At 34.8% G+C, this 18,052-nt stretch overlaps 1 protein-coding gene across 1 annotated transcript in view; it reads right to left on the minus strand.

Moving 5' to 3' along the window:
• Dora (zinc finger SWIM domain-containing dorado) overlaps window positions 1-18,052 on the minus strand; it is a 495,561-nt gene that overhangs the window by 372,785 nt on the left and 104,724 nt on the right. The window contains exon 5 of the mRNA XM_090399467.1: window positions 5,892-5,999. Within this exon, the coding sequence (XP_090255593.1) occupies window positions 5,892-5,999 (108 nt within the window). The remainder of the gene's footprint in view (window positions 1-5,891; window positions 6,000-18,052) is intronic.

Genomic DNA, 18,052 nt, shown 5'->3' on the forward strand with positions numbered 1-18,052 from the left:
CTGAAGAAGCTATGGATTTGATGTGTTTAGGTCAGGATAGCTTGATATATAGTACATGGAATGATAGGATGAGTTCGGTCTTAGTCGTCTATGCAAGAATTGGAGGGAAAAACTGATACTAAGAGGTCTACCTTTTCTTTGGGAGATGTTTTTTCACGTCTATCCTTCTCTCACATCGTTTCCACCTCTCACATCTCACTCATATAATGAGTGACATGTGTGAGAGAGGTGGAAACGTGGAAGGACAGAAGCTGTGTATCCCACAGTGTTGGTAAGCAGTCATAAGACACGAATGCCATTAAGACAGAAGACAAGCTTAATGCATTCAGCCCATACAAAGTCTGCTTTGGATTTATTTATTTATTTTTTTTTTTTGTAGTTGTTATGAGCTGTAATGTAAGCTGAATGAGAGTTCTGGATTAGAGCCACTGGACATATGTTTAATTTTTGGTTTGGGCTGCTTTGGCACAGTTGTTGGAGAACCGGGGTTTAGATAAAGGTTGAAGATTTTGTGTGGAGTGGGGAATAAAAGCACTCATCCCAGTGAGAATAATTTCTATTATATTATTATTACCCAAGATCACATGGAGTCAAAGACTCATCTGGGAGTTCCTTTCCACTCAAATTCTCTGCAGACACCACACTCTAAGGCAAGTTATTCCAATCATTCACAACTCTGCTTGAAAAAAACCTGCTTCTCACTCCCCTACTCACACCCTCTTTATACAGTTTCCAGGGATGACCTCTGGTTCTCCACTGATCTCCCACTATTTTCTGTAGAATCTCTCCAGCATTGATCCTATAACAACCCCTTACTAACTTGTAGGTTAGTATTATATCTCACCTCTTCCTCCTGTCCACCAGCCTCTGCAAGTTGCATCTTCTCAATCTTTCCTCATACTCGACATTCCAGAGGTTAGACACTCCAAGATCTCTTTGTCCTTCTGAAAACCAGGTGACCAAATCAGGGCACAATAGTCCATGTGTGACTAATCAAAGTCTTATACAATGGACCAAGAATCTCCCTACTTCTACAGGTCAGTGTCCTCCGCATCATTCCCAGAAGCCTTTGTGTTGTCTTCACAATTTTGGCTGTGTCCCTAAATTTCAGATCTTTATCCACTATCACCTCCAGATCTCTTATTTCCTCCACCTCCGACAATATATCCTCACCAAGTATAAATTCTGCATCTCATCTTTGTTTTCCAAATTTTAAAAACTTACATTTTGCAACAATGCACTCACATTCCCAATCACTCAATTTATTCATGTCTTCTTGTAAGGCCACAACATCTTCTCTACTCTTCATGGTTCGTCTCAACTTTGCATCATCTGCAAACAACTGAAAATCTCTATATAATAACTACAGATCAAAGATATCAGAGTAGATGCTAGGATCAGAAGATTGGAAGCAATAATCCGACCATGGAAATGATGCATAAAAGTCCTGAAGGTGATCCCAGTTGGTACTGTTGTAATGCCACAGGATATGAGGCTGTGAATAGCTAGAAGGCTGATCTGTAACAAAATAGATATGGACAAAGTTATGGTGAGATTTGCCAAGAGGGAATCTAACATTAACAGTATATCTGGAAGAAAAGCTAGTTAAGAATAATTGATGATGATACACAATTAACCCATATAATTTCTGTTTCAAGAAAACATTACCTCTTTATTTATGTAACAGGACCTGAGGTCAACTAGTCACAAACAAACTAAAATGAACTGAGAATTTACGTTTATTGGAGACACATACACACATATTCACAAAAATAAAATAATTTTATTACTACAAATATTTTGACCAGAAACTAACTGTTCATCATCAGTGCATCAGCATAATCACAAGGTGAAGCTAGAAAAAAGAATGTGAATCCTATTTACAGAGCTGAGCCAAGTACCGGATGTCACCTAGTGGGCGGTAAAATTAAGTGATTTGAAATAAAATAAATTTAATTAGATAATGAAATAACACAGCAGTATATTTTTAAAAAATTAATTCTGGAGTTGGGGGATTGCTGGAATTCATTAGTATGCTGGTATGAGTTGCAATACAGCTTCCTTTTGAGTTAGGCCATTGAGCCTAACTCAAAAGGAAAAAAGATAAAGTTAAAACAATTTTTAACAAAACATTTATATTCTGTAACTTCAGATTAGCATACGTCTGATCTACTTAGGTCAAGGACTGCTTGTATATGTTCAAGTTCATCATCTGTCCAGAAGACAGAAAAACTTGAATGATGGTCAGACCATCAAATAATTACTTTAGCTACTGTTAAATTAAAATCATTATCTCTATAATCTGGCCGTAATGAAAGCATTCACTGTAATCTTCACTTTATACAATGGCACTATCTTACTCTTCTTCCACTTTTCAGGAACACTCCTGCTTACCGACCACAGAAGGAAGAGCCGTCGTTGGCAGACTGCCAAGAAGAGTCGATTCATGTTGAAAGGGAGAAAGAAATAAGGCCATGTACGAATTGGTCACCAATATGCAATATCACGTGTTTATACGTAAAATTTTCCAACTGTTATACAAGCAAAATAGTTACCACTTTTAAAAACTACACTGATCATAAAAGAGAAGTTAATTTTCTGACGTGTAATAATAAACAACTCATCCCACAATATGGATTGATTACCCTATTATCGGAATGGATTCTCCTTCTTTTGACATGTGCAGAAGTGTCGAAGGGTCTCACATCTGTGGGCGTACAGTATTATTTCAGTAACGTCTGTGGAGTCAACAGATTCATTGTGGGAGGCCTACTCAACCATTGACATGTCTATCATAATGAATTTTGAAGTTATTTACACTCCATACATTCACAATGCACTCCAGTAATGCATCCCATTCACTAACTCTCCACATAAAATATCTACTCCTCACATCCTCCTTCACCACATCTCTATACAACTTCCACTCTTTTTATAATTCCTTCTGTATTAATCTGGCCTCATCATATCTGCTCTTTTCCTCCTCTCCACCTAGCTCTGTAACCATATTCCCTCACATTTTAAATCACTTTGGTGATATCAAATTCTGATATCACCAAAGTGATATCAGAATCCTGATATCACTTTGGTCATTTGTCTTTGGACTCTCTCTCTCTCTCTAGTGTTTTCACAACACAAAATGAAAGTTAGGCAACCAAATTTGAGACCAACAGACCAATACCACTCCCTTATCCCTACATGTCAATGTACTTTTTTTTTTATCATAGCAACAATACAATGTGGAGTCTTTGCAACACTTGCAATGTGTCCTTGGAACTTGAGTCCACTGTCTACCATCACCCCAAGATCCCGAATCTCATCGAATTCCTGAAGTACAGATCCACCAATACAGTACGTAATCTTATATCTCTGTAGCCCAAAATGCAACACCTTGCATTTATTAATATTAAAACTACAACCCCACTCATCTGTCCAAGATAAAAGTTTTCCTGATAATTCAACTAATTTTGCATCGTCAGCAAACATCTGAAAATTCCCAGTCAATCAACATGAAATATCATTAACAAATAAGTTAAACAGTAGGGCCAAGAAGAAGAGAACCCTGAAGCATGCCACTGGCTATCTTCCTTTTTTGAGAGACTGCACCATAATACACAACTTGCTGGTTTCTTTCAGAAAGCCAATCTTCAATCCATCTAACCAATTATCCAATTATCTAATCCCATCTTCTGAAGCTTATACCCCAAACACTATGTTTGAGACAGAAAACTTTCAGTCATCTAACTTCCTCCATTGTGCTCAGTGGCATTTCCCTTAACTCCAACAAAAAAAAAAAAAAAATGCACTGACAAAATATTTGTTATTATTAAGAGAGACCTCCAAGGAGTTAGGAACACATTGAGGGAGGCCACACTATTCACACCAGCTGTCATATCTGTTCCTGAATTCATTCATACTACTTGCACCCACAACATCCAATGGCAATCCATTCCAATCACCAACCACTCTAGGAGAGAAAAATCTAGCCCCTGCCCCCATCGTGACTGCATTCATTCTCAACATCCAAGGATGACCTCACATCCTTTCTCCACCTCCATAAAATGAAAATTTCCATCTACTGAAATTCTGTATAACCCTTTCAGAAATTGGTAACTCTCAATCATATCACCCCTCATCCTGTTTGCTAGTGTCTGCATCCTACAAATTCTCAATCTGTCTTCATAATCAGTATTCCACAATCCTGATATAATTTTCGACACTCTCCTTTCACTCTTGGTACCATATCAGAATCATCATGGAAACCAGTATAACAGACCTGCACACACTTGATAAGACCAAGTGTGGTCTTATGAAGGCCTTGTAAAGAGACAAAATGACTTCCTTATCTTTATATGCCAAGGTTTGTTTCAGAATTGCAATTATTCTCTGAGCTGCATTTACAATTTTTACCATATGATCCTTGAACTTCAACTTCCTGTCTACTAAAACTCCAAGATCCTGATTTATATTTATAGACAGATATAGATATTTACATATTAAACATTTCCATTATATCTTCTGCTGCATCAACCACGGTCATTCTCCTATACTCAAATACTAAAAAAATAACTGCTCAAATAACTAAAAATCCTCTTAGGATTGCACTACCTTATTTTTCAGCTGGCTTTTTCACTCCATTATCTCCTTCTTTCCTAATCATGTGTCACTTTTCTTAACTATACTCAACAATTACTTTTTCCTCTGCAGTTCCTATCTGATCTCATCCTATTACTCATCCACTTCACAACTGCTGACCTGCCTAACCATTTCCCAACTATTTCAAACATGAAATTTTATATAGTTCCAACGTTTATCTTGAATCCTAAGTCTCATCAAAAATGTATAATCCATATTTTTGACAAATTCTGTAATGGTATAACTAAGAAATTATCACAGATATAATAAAATGAGTCTGGACTACTTTATAAGCTCCTGATGACAATGCATAACTAAAAAATAATTCAAAAAAGTAACATGATGTGTCAAGCAGAAAACAATATTCGTTTTTGATATTCTGAAAATTTATACACTTAAACCATCTATGATTTTTTATTTCTCATTATGTCTAGAATGCTTTTTCTATTTAGAACATTCTACTTAAATAACACATGGGTCTTTCTATTGTGATACGAATATTATTTTAACAAAATAATATTAGTGTCACAATGTTCAAAGATAAGAGTTTAGAATATTTTGAGAACAATCTTTACACAAGAAGAAAAAAATTATAATTTTTGTGCTTAGCATACTGAATTACTAAATGGCAACCAAATTTTTCAGACTTCCCCACTCCATAAACAATGTAACATACAATTTAATAAAATATTTTATAAAGTTTAGCTTTCATATGGGCACTGGTTTACTTTGAGGAAGCATGTGATAAAAGTAAATGCTTAGTTGTGTAAATTATTGTACTTAAAATAATGTTAATAGTGCAAATCCATGTTCAATATTTCCATAACAATCAAATGAACAGTTAGGTGGATACAGGAAAATTAAATATTCATTTAGTATTTGCAACAAACATTTAAATCAGCTTATAAACTCATCCCCTCCAACAACCACTAAAAAAAAACTTATGCTGCTTATCACAAAACACCTATTCAAATTTTAATTGTGTTTTTCTAGTTGAACAGTTCTAATGAAAAATTTCATTCATAGGATGTTTTACTAAATATGACCTTTATTTTAATCATTTAAGCAGTGAATAATGAAATGAATGAAAATAAAAATGATCTATGACATTCAATAAATAATATTTTCCAAATGTGTACTATAGGATTTCGGTTCTGAATGCCTGCATGGTAAATTGTGTAGGTCTACTCATTGAGCATAAATTAGGATAGGATTAATTATCATTATGCAACTATAAAACAAGAATTTTCTCTGACCTGTTGGGGAAGCTCACTGATCAAATACTGAGCAAACTTTTGCAGTTGGTCTTTGCGAAGTCGTGAAAGGGACTCAGATACTGGTGCTCTGAGACAAACTTGATTTGGCTAGAAAGAAATGTTCATGCACATTTTTAAAGTAATGTTTCAAAGAATTACAACTTTCAGCAAAAAAAAAAAATAAAAAATAAATAAATATATTAAAATGCATACGAAAACTGTGAAATTGCTGTTTTTAGATACCAGAACACAGACATTTTATTATTATTATTACATGGCAACTCCAAGGAATCCTACCATCATGAAAATGGAGAAACTATATAGAAATTATTAAAGTAAATTTCACGGCTTAACAAAAATTATATAGAATTTATGATGAATTATGTTGGATGAAAGATGAATTTCATCCAACATAATGTTGGATGAAATTCATCTTCTGAATGTAGTTAATGATCTATTTCCCTGATGAGGTCCATATAAAATTGGATGAAATATATTACAGTTTTTGAATAAATTCTATATAATCTTTGTTACACATGTAAGCCATGAAACTTGTGTTAATATGTCTAATGCACATGTTCTATTAAAGCTCTTATACAGAAATTAGAGATATAGACTTGGATAAGCCGAAACATACCGAATTAAATTTTATAAAGAAACATTAGGGGGAGGGGGATACACTCATTAAAAATAGATACAAATTTTTAGTGAGTAATCTAGGTCAGGTTTCTTCATAAATATTTCTGGCTTCTAAAAAAATGTTCAATGAATACATTAGTGGCAAAAGGAATTTTCTGTAAGAAATTGTACTGCAAATAAGTTTACTTATTAGTCTTGGAAATATTTCTTTTTTGAGAATTCATTTCAGCCACAGCATAATGCAAAGATTTTGCCTATTTGTCATCTGCATCCTATTTATTATTATTTCATTTATTTTTTTTTTTTTAGATTTTGTGGTTTGATATTTCAATTTCATTGTTTTGTTTTAGAAATTCATTGCAATGCTTGCATTTTTACAGGATTAATCAGAGATATGTACTTTTTTTTTTGTGTATCTCTCAGATATTTTTCTGTTTGCATATTTTACATTCTGCAAATTCAAATGTTGCAGAATGTAAAATTAAACAGTGGCGGATGGATGCTATTGATGATAGAGAAAGAGTTATGTCCATACAAAGCAGAGAATGAGGGAAATAGTGCCAGTGGTCTTGAGGCAGTATGGTGTGAGATAGAGGTGAATAGAATGAAATACTTGGTTGGATGTTGTTATAGACCTGGTAATGTGGATAGCAGTGACTGTGAAATTTATAATCAAATTAGCCAAGCAAATAAGAAAAATGTGATCATTATGGACAATTTTAATTATGAAAATATAGACTGGGATGATGAGATAACAACTGGAAGTAATGTAAATAAGTTTGAGTTTTTGAGGGATAACTACCTCAGACAGTATGTAACAGAGGGCACACGAGGATTGAGGATCTTGGATTTGATCTTCTCATCAGAGGATGTAATTATAAATGAGGTGTCCAACCACCCTCCAATTGGTGAGAGTGACCATGAAATGATTACCTGGGTGGTTGCCAGCAGTGTGAGGACCTCTGTGAGAAAAGGGTATATGTGGAACAACAAGGGTGGTGATTATGAAGAGCTCAAGAGACAGCTTGCAGGTGTAGCATGGAGAAGTTAGCTGGAAAAGAGAAGTGATAATAACCAATTCCATGAGGATTACAAAGACCAGGCAAGGCGGGTGACTTGGTTGGTAAGGGTAGCAAAAGTTCAGTATGAGCAGCAGTTAGCTAATGAAACCAAAAAGAATCCTAGGGAGTTATTTTTGATATGTAGCAAGCAAAAAAAAAAAAATGATTATGGAAGAATGACAATGATTGAAGAAAATTGCATAAAGATAGCTGTTTTTGCAAAAGATATAGTGGAGATACCTAACGAGCAGTTCATAAGGATTTTTCATTCTTATAAATGTGACTTCATTGAGGGAATGAGAGCAGTTGATGATGGGAAAGAGAGACTGAGTGTAAGTGAGCAAGAGGTGTATGGGGAGTTGAGCAAACTTAATGTTAATAAAACTGTGGGACTTGGTAATATATCACCACATATTCTGAAGGAATGTGCCAAGGAGTTGATATCTGCCTTGATATATTTTTTTAATATGAGTGTCTTGCACTGGGTTGAGTTCCAAAGGAGTGGAAGGAGGGCAAGATTGTACTGCTACATAAGGAAGGTGATAGAACACAGGCATTAAATTATAGGCCTATCTGTGGGTTAAGTGTTGTGGTTAAGTTGTCGGAGAAGCTTGTGAGAACTAGGATCCAGAACTGGGTTGACAACAATGGTATTATCTTTGATGGGTAGCATAGATTTGCTAAAGGGAGGTCATGTTTTAGTAATCTACTTACTTATTACAATAAGGTGACGGTTTTCATGGACAGAGGAGAGGGATACACAGTAATATACTTAGATTTCGCAAAGGCTTTTGATAGATTACTGCATGATAAGTTGATAGTCAAACTAGAGCGGATGGGGTTGGATATTAGATTGGTGCAATGGATGGGAGATTGGCTATCTGATAGGTATCAGCAAGTTGTGTATGGGGAGGGGGGGGGAGCAATATCCCAGAAGAGGAAAGTCACTAGTGGTGTACCTCAGGGTTGTTTTAAGACCATTACACTGTTTAACTTGTATGTTAATGATATTGGCAAAGATTTAGATGGAGATATTCAGTTGTTTGCAGATGATGCAAAGTCGGGATAAACTATGAAGAGTAGAGAAGATGTTGTGGCCTTACAAGAAGACTTGAATAAACTGAGTGAATGGGGATGCGAGTTCAATGTTGCAAAATGTAAGATTTTAAAATTTGGGAAACAAAGATGGGATGTAGAATTTATGTTTGGTGGGGTAATATTGTCAGAGGTGGAAGAAATAAGAGACCTTAGGGTGATAGTGAATAAGGATCTGAAATTTAGGGGACATTGCCAAAATTGTGAGGACAACACAAAGGCCTCTGGGATGGTGTGGAGGACAGTGACTTGTAGAAGTAGGGAGATTCTTGTTCCATTGTATACGGCTTTGATTAGGCCACACATAGACTACTGTGCACAAAGAGAAGAGAAGTTTGAAAGGGTCCAGAGGAGATTAAGGTAGATTCTGACCTCTGGAATGTTGAATATGAGGAAAGGTTGAGAAGATGCAATTTACAGAGTCTAGTGGATAAGAGGAGGAGATATGATAGAGAACTACAAGTTAGTAAGGGGTTGTTATAGGATCAATGTTGGAGAGGTTCTACAGAAAACAGTCAGAGATCAGGGAAGAACCAGGGGTCATCCCTAGAAGCTGTATCTCATTACTGTTGTACAGTAATGAGACACTTTCCTAATTTTAACAAGTATGGATACATAAATTTATCCAATATTTATAAGACCATAATGCAAAGACTACAGTGTAACTCAATGGCCATATACTTTCTATGGTTCCAGAAGGTGTTTGTTAGTATTTCCTTAAAATTTTGAACTGTTTTCGCTGTATACTTGTTGAAGGGTCTCCTGTGTTTGTAATCGTACGTTTTTGTATAAAATAAACTGATGTTGCAAACTTAATAAATTTCGTTTGTTCTGTTTTGATTTGGTGTTATAAATACTGTTAAAAGTCTTTAAAAAAAAATTAAAGATTATCTCCTACAAATAAAACATCATATAAAGTTTGCCTGAGTCACTTATTTTGGTCTTGACCTGGAAGATGGCTAAGCATGTGTAATATTCACCTAAGAAGAGAACTAGATGGAACTATATGGAATTAAAAAAACTGATAATTATTGACAGACCAAGGAGACAGCTTGAAACAATGTCATGGCTTGAGAAACTTCAAGAAACTAGTGGGAAATGATCAAAGTGTCTGAGCATCTCCAATGCATTAATAATATCTTTCTCTTGCAGTTTTCATTCAAAATGATAAATCAGGTTGGAGTTAAATAATGTGTAGCCTCATTAAGTAAGGGGCTATAAAAAATGTTGTGAGGTATATAAAGAGAAAGATAATCAGCAGGCTAATGAGCAAGTGCAAAGTACAAACAAAAAAATTGTGAAAAAAAGAAACAAAACACATGGTGAGTAAAAGGAAGAATTATTAAGAAACTAATGAATGCTGATTGTAATAATAGATGAATTATTGAGTGATCACTTTGCTTATCCAGGTGAAGATAATACAGTGAGTGATGTAACACGAATCAATATGGAAACAGAAATAGAACTAATGAAGGTATTTGGGATATTAAGAAATCTCAATGTGAAAATACAGCTACAAAACTAAATGATATTGTAAAATTTCATGCAATAAATTAATTTAATTAATTTATCAAACTCAATTTTACAGGGTTTTTAGGCCAAAATGATGTAGAAAAAAGAATGTAAGACTCCTTTTGTCTGAATGTAAATTAGCTGTATTGAAAATTGTGTTAAATAATTCATGTTTAAAATATTGTACTTAAAATTAGAGAAATGGATATTAACATTGTAAGTAAGCAATAAGAATCATGTAACAGAAAAGTTTGCAACAACTTACGAACAAATTAATCGGCTAAAGTGCCTTCAGCAAGACCAGAGTTACGTCATCGTGCTGCTGGATAATTACGGACAAAGAGCAAAGAGTGTATTTAAGGGTACTATGATGGGCTACCAAGATTGGGGGGGGGGGAGAGACCTGGACCCTTTGCTACTGCTGCTGCAGGTGTTTTGGTTCCCGATCACTGAGTGGAGGAAGGAAGAAAAAAGCAATGGCATGGATTACGCAACCGGGGTTTAGAGTTCATTGTCAGAGCTGCTTCAGTGGCAATTCCTCTAAAATATTACAGGAGGGTTCCAAGGCACAACCAACAATATACATCCCATCGGATAGCTGGCTGCGATTCCTGCAAAAGGGTTGATGTCAGGACAATGGATTAGCCAATGGTGGAATAAAAGAAATGGAGTATAGAAATGTCTGAGTCAGGAATGTGTCCTGTATAACGGAAAGAATTCAAGATTTCTCGACTGAGGTACAGTTCACGAGAAAGGACTGTAAGCTTACTGAAAGAATTGTGAGTAAACAAAAGATATTGCTATTATTTTTCTTGTAACTAAGTTAAGTAAGAATTGTATGCAAGTGTGGCAAAAGGGTCGGTGGTATAGTTTTGTAAGGTACTGTATAGTAACAAAGTAGAATTAGTGTATATGTATTGCTGGTGAAAGGAATATTTCCTGAACATAGTTGCATTGGAGGGAACAGTTATCCTGTACCTGTACCTATTGTAAAAAATGTATGTTTCATAGTGCTAAGTTGAGTGAGAATGTTAAATGAACGTAAAAATGTATATACTTCAATGACATAATAATTTTGCTGAAGTTAGACATGTTAAGAGAGTTATTCATTCCCACCGTGGGAATGAATAACTCTCTTAATTTAATGAATAACTCTCTTAGAATAATTTGTTTAAGCAAAAATTGATCTGATCATTTGCCAATACACTATCTCAAATAAAATTCGTACCTGAATTTTATTTGAGATAGTGTATTGTATCTTTATTTATTTGAGATAGTGTATCTTAAATCTACTCATGCCTGTGTGCATGAGTAGATTTAAGATAGCCATAACTTGCCATATAGTTAGGAGGTTTTTAGCCGAGACCTTACCTTTGTTCATATTCTTATTATTCTTAGCCTATATTAATTTTTCTAGACTGGTACAGTTCTTAATAAAAATAAATTTGTCTAGAAGAAGGGTCTGAGAAAATAAGTACACAGAAATCATTTAGCCAGCGATAGTTAAATTCAGAGGGAGCTTAGCAAGTGGTGGGAGCAAAGAGCAGGGGTAAGAAAGAAAGGGAAGGGAATAAAAGCTTTAAGACAGGAGGGCTTAGCTAACAAAGAAAGTAAGGAAGGTTAAGGATTAATGAGAATAGGCAAAACCTTGCGAGTAGTATAAATTTTACACAAGGTGCAGCCCGACAAGGATTGAAATTAAAATATGTAATAAGCTTAGTAAATAACGCCCCATATTGTTTCTTAGCTGAATAAGAAATCAAAGAGTTTCATGCCGAATATAAAAACTATATAAAGTTCGGCGATTCCAAGCATAAGCAAATACCTAGATAGTGTAGCACCTGACCCATTTGGTAGTGCAAACTGAGGCAACTCATAGAAAGGGTGGAGCAAGCTCCGATCACTATTCTTGGTATTTACCCATAATGTGAACTTAGCTCCTAGGAGCTGTATTACTGTTCTACATTATGAGAGAAGGTCACTACCCAGACCGGTTTCAACCTTTATTGAGGTCTCATCAGTGAGTAGGTAGACCTAGTTAATACCAAGTTTGTAGTGAATAGAACTTACATCCCTTCTATGATCCAGGTATTTGCTTCCGTTTGGAATCGCCGAACTTTATATAGTTTCTGTATTTGGCATGAAACTCTTTGAGTTTCTTATTCGGCTAAGAAACAATATGGGATGCAATATCCCATAACTTAAATAAGTTCATGTCACCAAATTGAAGCCTTTGGCTCTTCATATAATTAGTAATTTATTAGGACACCTTCTTGGCAATTCTCATAGAAAGGATGTAAGTTCTGTTCGCTACAAACTTGGTATTAACTAGGTCTACCTACTCACTGATGAGACCTCAATAAAGGTTGAAACCGGTCTGGGTAGTGACCTTCTCTCATAATGTAGAACAGTAATACAGCTCCTAGGAGCTAAGTTCACATTATGGGTAAATACCAAGAATAGTGATCGGAGTTTGCTCCACCCTTTCTATGAGTTGCCTCAGTTTGCACTACCAAATGGGTCAGGTGCTACACTATCCAGGTATTTGCTTACTCTTGGAATCGCCGAACTTTATATAGTTTCTATATTCAGCATGAAACTCTGAGTTTCTTATTCAGCTAAGAAACAATATGGGATGCAATATCCCTTAACTTAAATAAGTTCATGTTGCCAAATTGAAGCCTTTGGTTCTTCATATAATTAGTAAACAACATATTTTTACAATTTGCTGGAAAGTGCAAGATAAACAGTCATCTAATTAGGTTGTTTAGTTTAATTCTTATTACATAACAATATAATTATATACCAGTTAATGTCTGAAGAGTGGTGGTTATGGTATTAGATGGTTTAGTTAAACGAATTCAGACAGAATTCAGAAATGGGTCTGCAAGACAGCACAGCTTTGTGAATGGAAGAATTTGTCTTAACTTATTCACTTTCTATGATAAAGTGACAGTTGAGCTAAATAAGGAAAATAATGGCTACACTATATTAACAGACTTTGCAAAAGCATTTAGTAGGATCCTACATGAAAAATCTATTACTTAAGTTGGAGCAAATGGGATGGATGTGAATCTGGTGACATGCATAAAAGGGTATATAATGAAGCTGAATGAAACAGAAGACAAACCAGTAGCAAGCCACAGATAGCCGTTGTTGTTCTATTTGTGCATCAATGATATAGGAAATGATTTAAAGAGAAATATCCAACTGTTTGTTGATGATGCTAAATTAAGGAGGGCAATAATTAATAAAGATATACAGAGGTCCTGCAGGATGATTTGAATAGATTTGCAGTGTAGCCAAAGAATAACAGTTGCTAGCTTAATGTGGCAAAGTATAAAGTTACCCACTTTAGGCTGAAGAGAGCGCAAGCTGTATATTGCTGATGAGAAAAACCAATGAGTTCAAAGATTTTAGGGTAATGGTGGAAAGGGCATTGAAGTTGAGAAGACATATGACAAAAGTGGGTAAAACTGGTTCAAAGAATCACTTGGATGTGGCAAGCAGAGGTAAGGAGGTTATTATCCATCTTATAAAATTTTGATATGATCACATTTGGACTAACCTTCACAAATTTGATCGCTTAGGTTTCTTTCTTAAAGATGTGAAAATGGCAGAAAGGATTCAGAGGCAAGTGACCAAATTGGTGATTAGTATGGTAACAAAACCAAATTCAGGCAGAATTCAGAACTGGGTCTGGGAAATGGCATAGCTTTGTGAATAGAACTTGTCTTAATAACTTATTTACTTTTTATGATAGCGACATTTGAGCTTAATAAGGGAATAATGTCTGCATGTGATATTACTAGACTTTGCAAAAGCATTCTTGTTTTCACACAGAGCATTCATGAGTTCTGTATCAGCAAGTTTAAAGAGAGGTAGACAGGTTGGAAACCAAAAATTATGTGGCTATACCACATCATGCTCACCAAAAAACAGGTGAGGATTGAGCAAAGAGTTAACAACCCATCTTCATAAAAAAGCTTTGTGATGGAAACCAGGACCACAAAAAATCTGACCAAAAAGTAACTCTAAATGACGAAAAATTGTTGAAAACGAATCCCTTAGAGCTCTTATGGAGAAACTAGGGAATTGAAGAATACCACAAAAAATTCAGACAAGACTCAATAACCAAAATTATTTGATTGAGCCTTTATTTGTACAAATTATTTGTAGAAAAAAATATATAAATTGGATGCTGAGATGCGAGTATGCTGTAAGAAACATCAAAAGCAAATACAGCTAAAGAAATGAAAGGCTACAAATGAAGTACTGGGAAACCACGATAAGATGGAGTGGATAGGAATTGATCCAACTGATTTCAGGAGAAATACTAATAAACTCTAGAAACAAAGAGAATGATAGTGAACACACAAAAGGTGTGGCAATAATGATGTCCAGTAAAGCAAGAGCAGCAGCAACGAAATGGGAAGAACCAATTACAGAAAGATGCCTAAGAGCAAGCTTTAACTCAAGATTCTAAAAAGTCAAAATTATTAATGTATATGACCCAACTAATAATGCATATGAAAAAGAAAAATATGAATTTTATGATATATTACAAAAAACAATAGATGAGAAATCCTAGAGATATACTGTAATTATAGTAATTCTAGTAGCAAGGCTTATACATTGGTCATACATAACTGGTAATTAATTTACGGAATTAACAACGCATATAAAGTACATTAATTAAAGGTAACTTTAATAAATAACTTTTATATTTCGGCAACGTCACATTGCCATCTTCAGGAACATAAAGATATGGTATGTGCACGCAGGCACTAACAAAAGCAAATGAGGAAGAAAGCAAGAAACTAATATTGTTCCTAAAGTCCTAATGGTGCTCTCTGGTGGGATAATTTGGTTGACTTGGCAGTTGGGCTGAAGTTCTCAAAATATAAGTCTCCCAAATTTGGGGTAGTTTCATGCACCCAAATCTGTTGAGGTTAGGAACGTTTTTTAGAGCTGCTGAAGATTCCTTGAATAATCTCTTGTATTTAAACTTGCTGCAGTGTATTATTTTTGTTTTCTTCCAACGAATTCTATGGTGGGTATCTCAGGCATGGTCTGCCAGCCCAGAGCGGCTGTACTGGTGAAATCGGATGTAGTCTTTGTGTTCTGAAATCCTGATATTTGTTGTTCTGCCTGTTTGGCCAAAGTAGGACAATTTGCAGCTGCAAGGGACCTGATATACACCAGGTAGGTCTAGGGGAAGTGGTTGGTCTTTGGTGGAGCGGATAAGGGATTAATATTATTAATTAATATACTTTATATGCGTTGTTAATTCTGTAAACTAATTACCAGTTATGTAATTATAGTAATAGGAAATTTAAATGCTAAAACAGGAAATAAGAGTAGAGAAATAATAATGGGAAAAGAAGGTACAGGAAATATGAGAATGGAGAGAGATGTCAATGGATTTTTATATAGCAAATGAACTAGTAATAGGAAGATCCATCCTTAAGCATAAAAATATCCATTAATATAGACAGCACCAAGTTATGTTGTTCCATTAACATGGAAAAACATAACCAAATTGATCATTATAATGGCACAAATAAAATAGAGTGAATCTCTTTTGAAAATGAGATCAATAAAAGAAGCAAATGTTTATACAGGTTATTTTTTAATAATAGGAGAAATTAAAATAAGATTAATGACCATAACGAAAGTAATGGGTAAAGATATAATGTATAACATAAACAAAAAAATATGAAAACTAAAAGAAAATATGCAATAGAGATTAAAAAAAGATATGAAGTGCTTACTCAGATATGATAGAGGGAGCATGAAGAATCCAGAAGCACTGCAGAAATGTGAACAGATATTAAAAACATGCACCATGAAACCACAGAAAAAATACCAGGAATGCAAAAAAAAAAGAAGACAAGACAAAGAATGAGTATCTTCAACATAAAACTCAAAACTGATGAAAGAAAAGAAATAAAGAAAAAATAATAATACAAGATAAGAGTAACATCAATTTATAATATAAAAAAATACATCGAGATTAAGAAAAATGCAAGAAAATATAAGAGGGAGTTTATAGAAAACCTATTGAATGAGACAGAAACTGCAGCTAACAGAGGTGATACTAAAGCATATAATGAGAACAATGACAAGCTAGAAAAGAAGAAATGTTATTAAAGATAAACAAAGAAATAAAATAAACGATAATAAAAATATAAAGAAATAGATTGAATACTACTTCTTCTCTTCAAGGATTAAGCATTTGCCTGTTCCAGCTTCACTGGTCTTCCTCTCTCTCTCTCGCTCTCTTTCCCTTTGGTCTATATCTATCCACTTCTTTTGGTGACCTATATCTTTCCATCTTAAATAGACGTTCTTTCCATTTCTCTCTATATTCCTTGATCTTTTCATTTACATTGTAAATATCTAGTTCTTTTCTAATGTCTTCATTTCTTATATGGTCCAATTTTGTGCATCCTTTAATTGCTCTTAAAAATCTCAACTCTGTAGCTTGTATTTTGCTTTCATCTTTCTTTTTAACCATCCATGTTTCTGAACTATATAGTAGAGCAGGACTGACCATTACTTGATAAAATTTTAGTCGAGTTTCTCATCTTGTTTTTTATTCAGTGTCCTTTTAATTGTTCTACATATTTTCTGAAATTTCTTTATTTTTTTCATCTATCTTTAAGATATGTTATTATGCAGTCTAAATAATTAAACTCTGTCATCTGTTCTATTATTTTATTTTCTACAACTATTTTTTATCTAATATGATCTCAACCTTTAAATGCCATGACTTTGGTTTTCTTTTGTGAAATTTTTGAACTGTATTGTTGGCTTATTTTGTTTAATTCATAAACTGATTTTTGAAGGTCATCTTCATTGTCTTGTGATATAATCTGATCATCTACATACAGCATTGTATTGATAACAGCTCTTCTGATTAACTAGATACCTTGTTTTATTGTTGTTTTCCATATTTTAATAATCTGATCAATATAATATGAGGTAGGTTCCAAAAGTTTCCGGCATGACATACAAAATTCATGCCAATTTTAAAATGCCGTGTGCGACAGATAGCACCATCTATGGAGCTTATCGGGAGCTTAGCGTGCCAGTTTCAACTCTCTACCTGCATCAATCAGTTGGAGGCACTTGTTTGACTAACATGTGGCATGCTAAGTGGTTGTAATGTTAAAAATTGAGTACCACACTGTGATAAAGTTTTTCACCAAAGAAGACCTTTCTCCAAGTGCTATCAAGCAATTGGATGGTGTTTATGGGGGATGCTTCTTCATATTCCACCATGAAGGAATGGGCTAAACAGTTTCACCTAGGAAGAGAAAGCAACGAGGACGGTCCTCATGATGGTTAGCCTGTGGAAGTGATGACTGAGGAAAATGTCTCTTGTTGAGGAGGAACTGCTCAGATGGCTGAAACTCAAAGAAATCTCAGCAAAGTTGGGGGTTTTCTATAACAACTGTCTTTTGCATCATTCATGAGAAGTTTCACATGACAAAGATCAGTGCAAGTAGGTGCCCCGACTTCTCTCTTCAATTCAGGAGTGTCGTGTGACCTGTTCCTGCAAGTTTTTCGAGCTTTGCCAAGGGAATCGGAGAGAAGTGCTGGATGATCCTCTTTCCAAAAAGGAATCCATGGAGTGGCACAAACTAGGTGAAGCGCTGCTGAGAAAAGACAAGGTCATACAATCCACCAAGAAGATCATTGCAACAATCTTTTGGAATGACAGGGGATTGACTTCAAGGAAATGCCACTATGAATGCAGAATATTATGCCTCACTCCTGCACAAATTGTGTGATCCATAAAGGAGAAGAGATGAGGAATGCTGAGTCATGGTGTTTGCCTGCTTCACA

This window comes from Typopeltis vanoorti, chromosome 1 (assembly GCF_054136105.1).
Source record: "Typopeltis vanoorti isolate ZY-2024b chromosome 1, IOZ_Tvanoo_1.0, whole genome shotgun sequence".
NCBI lineage: Eukaryota > Metazoa > Arthropoda > Arachnida > Uropygi > Thelyphonidae > Typopeltis > Typopeltis vanoorti.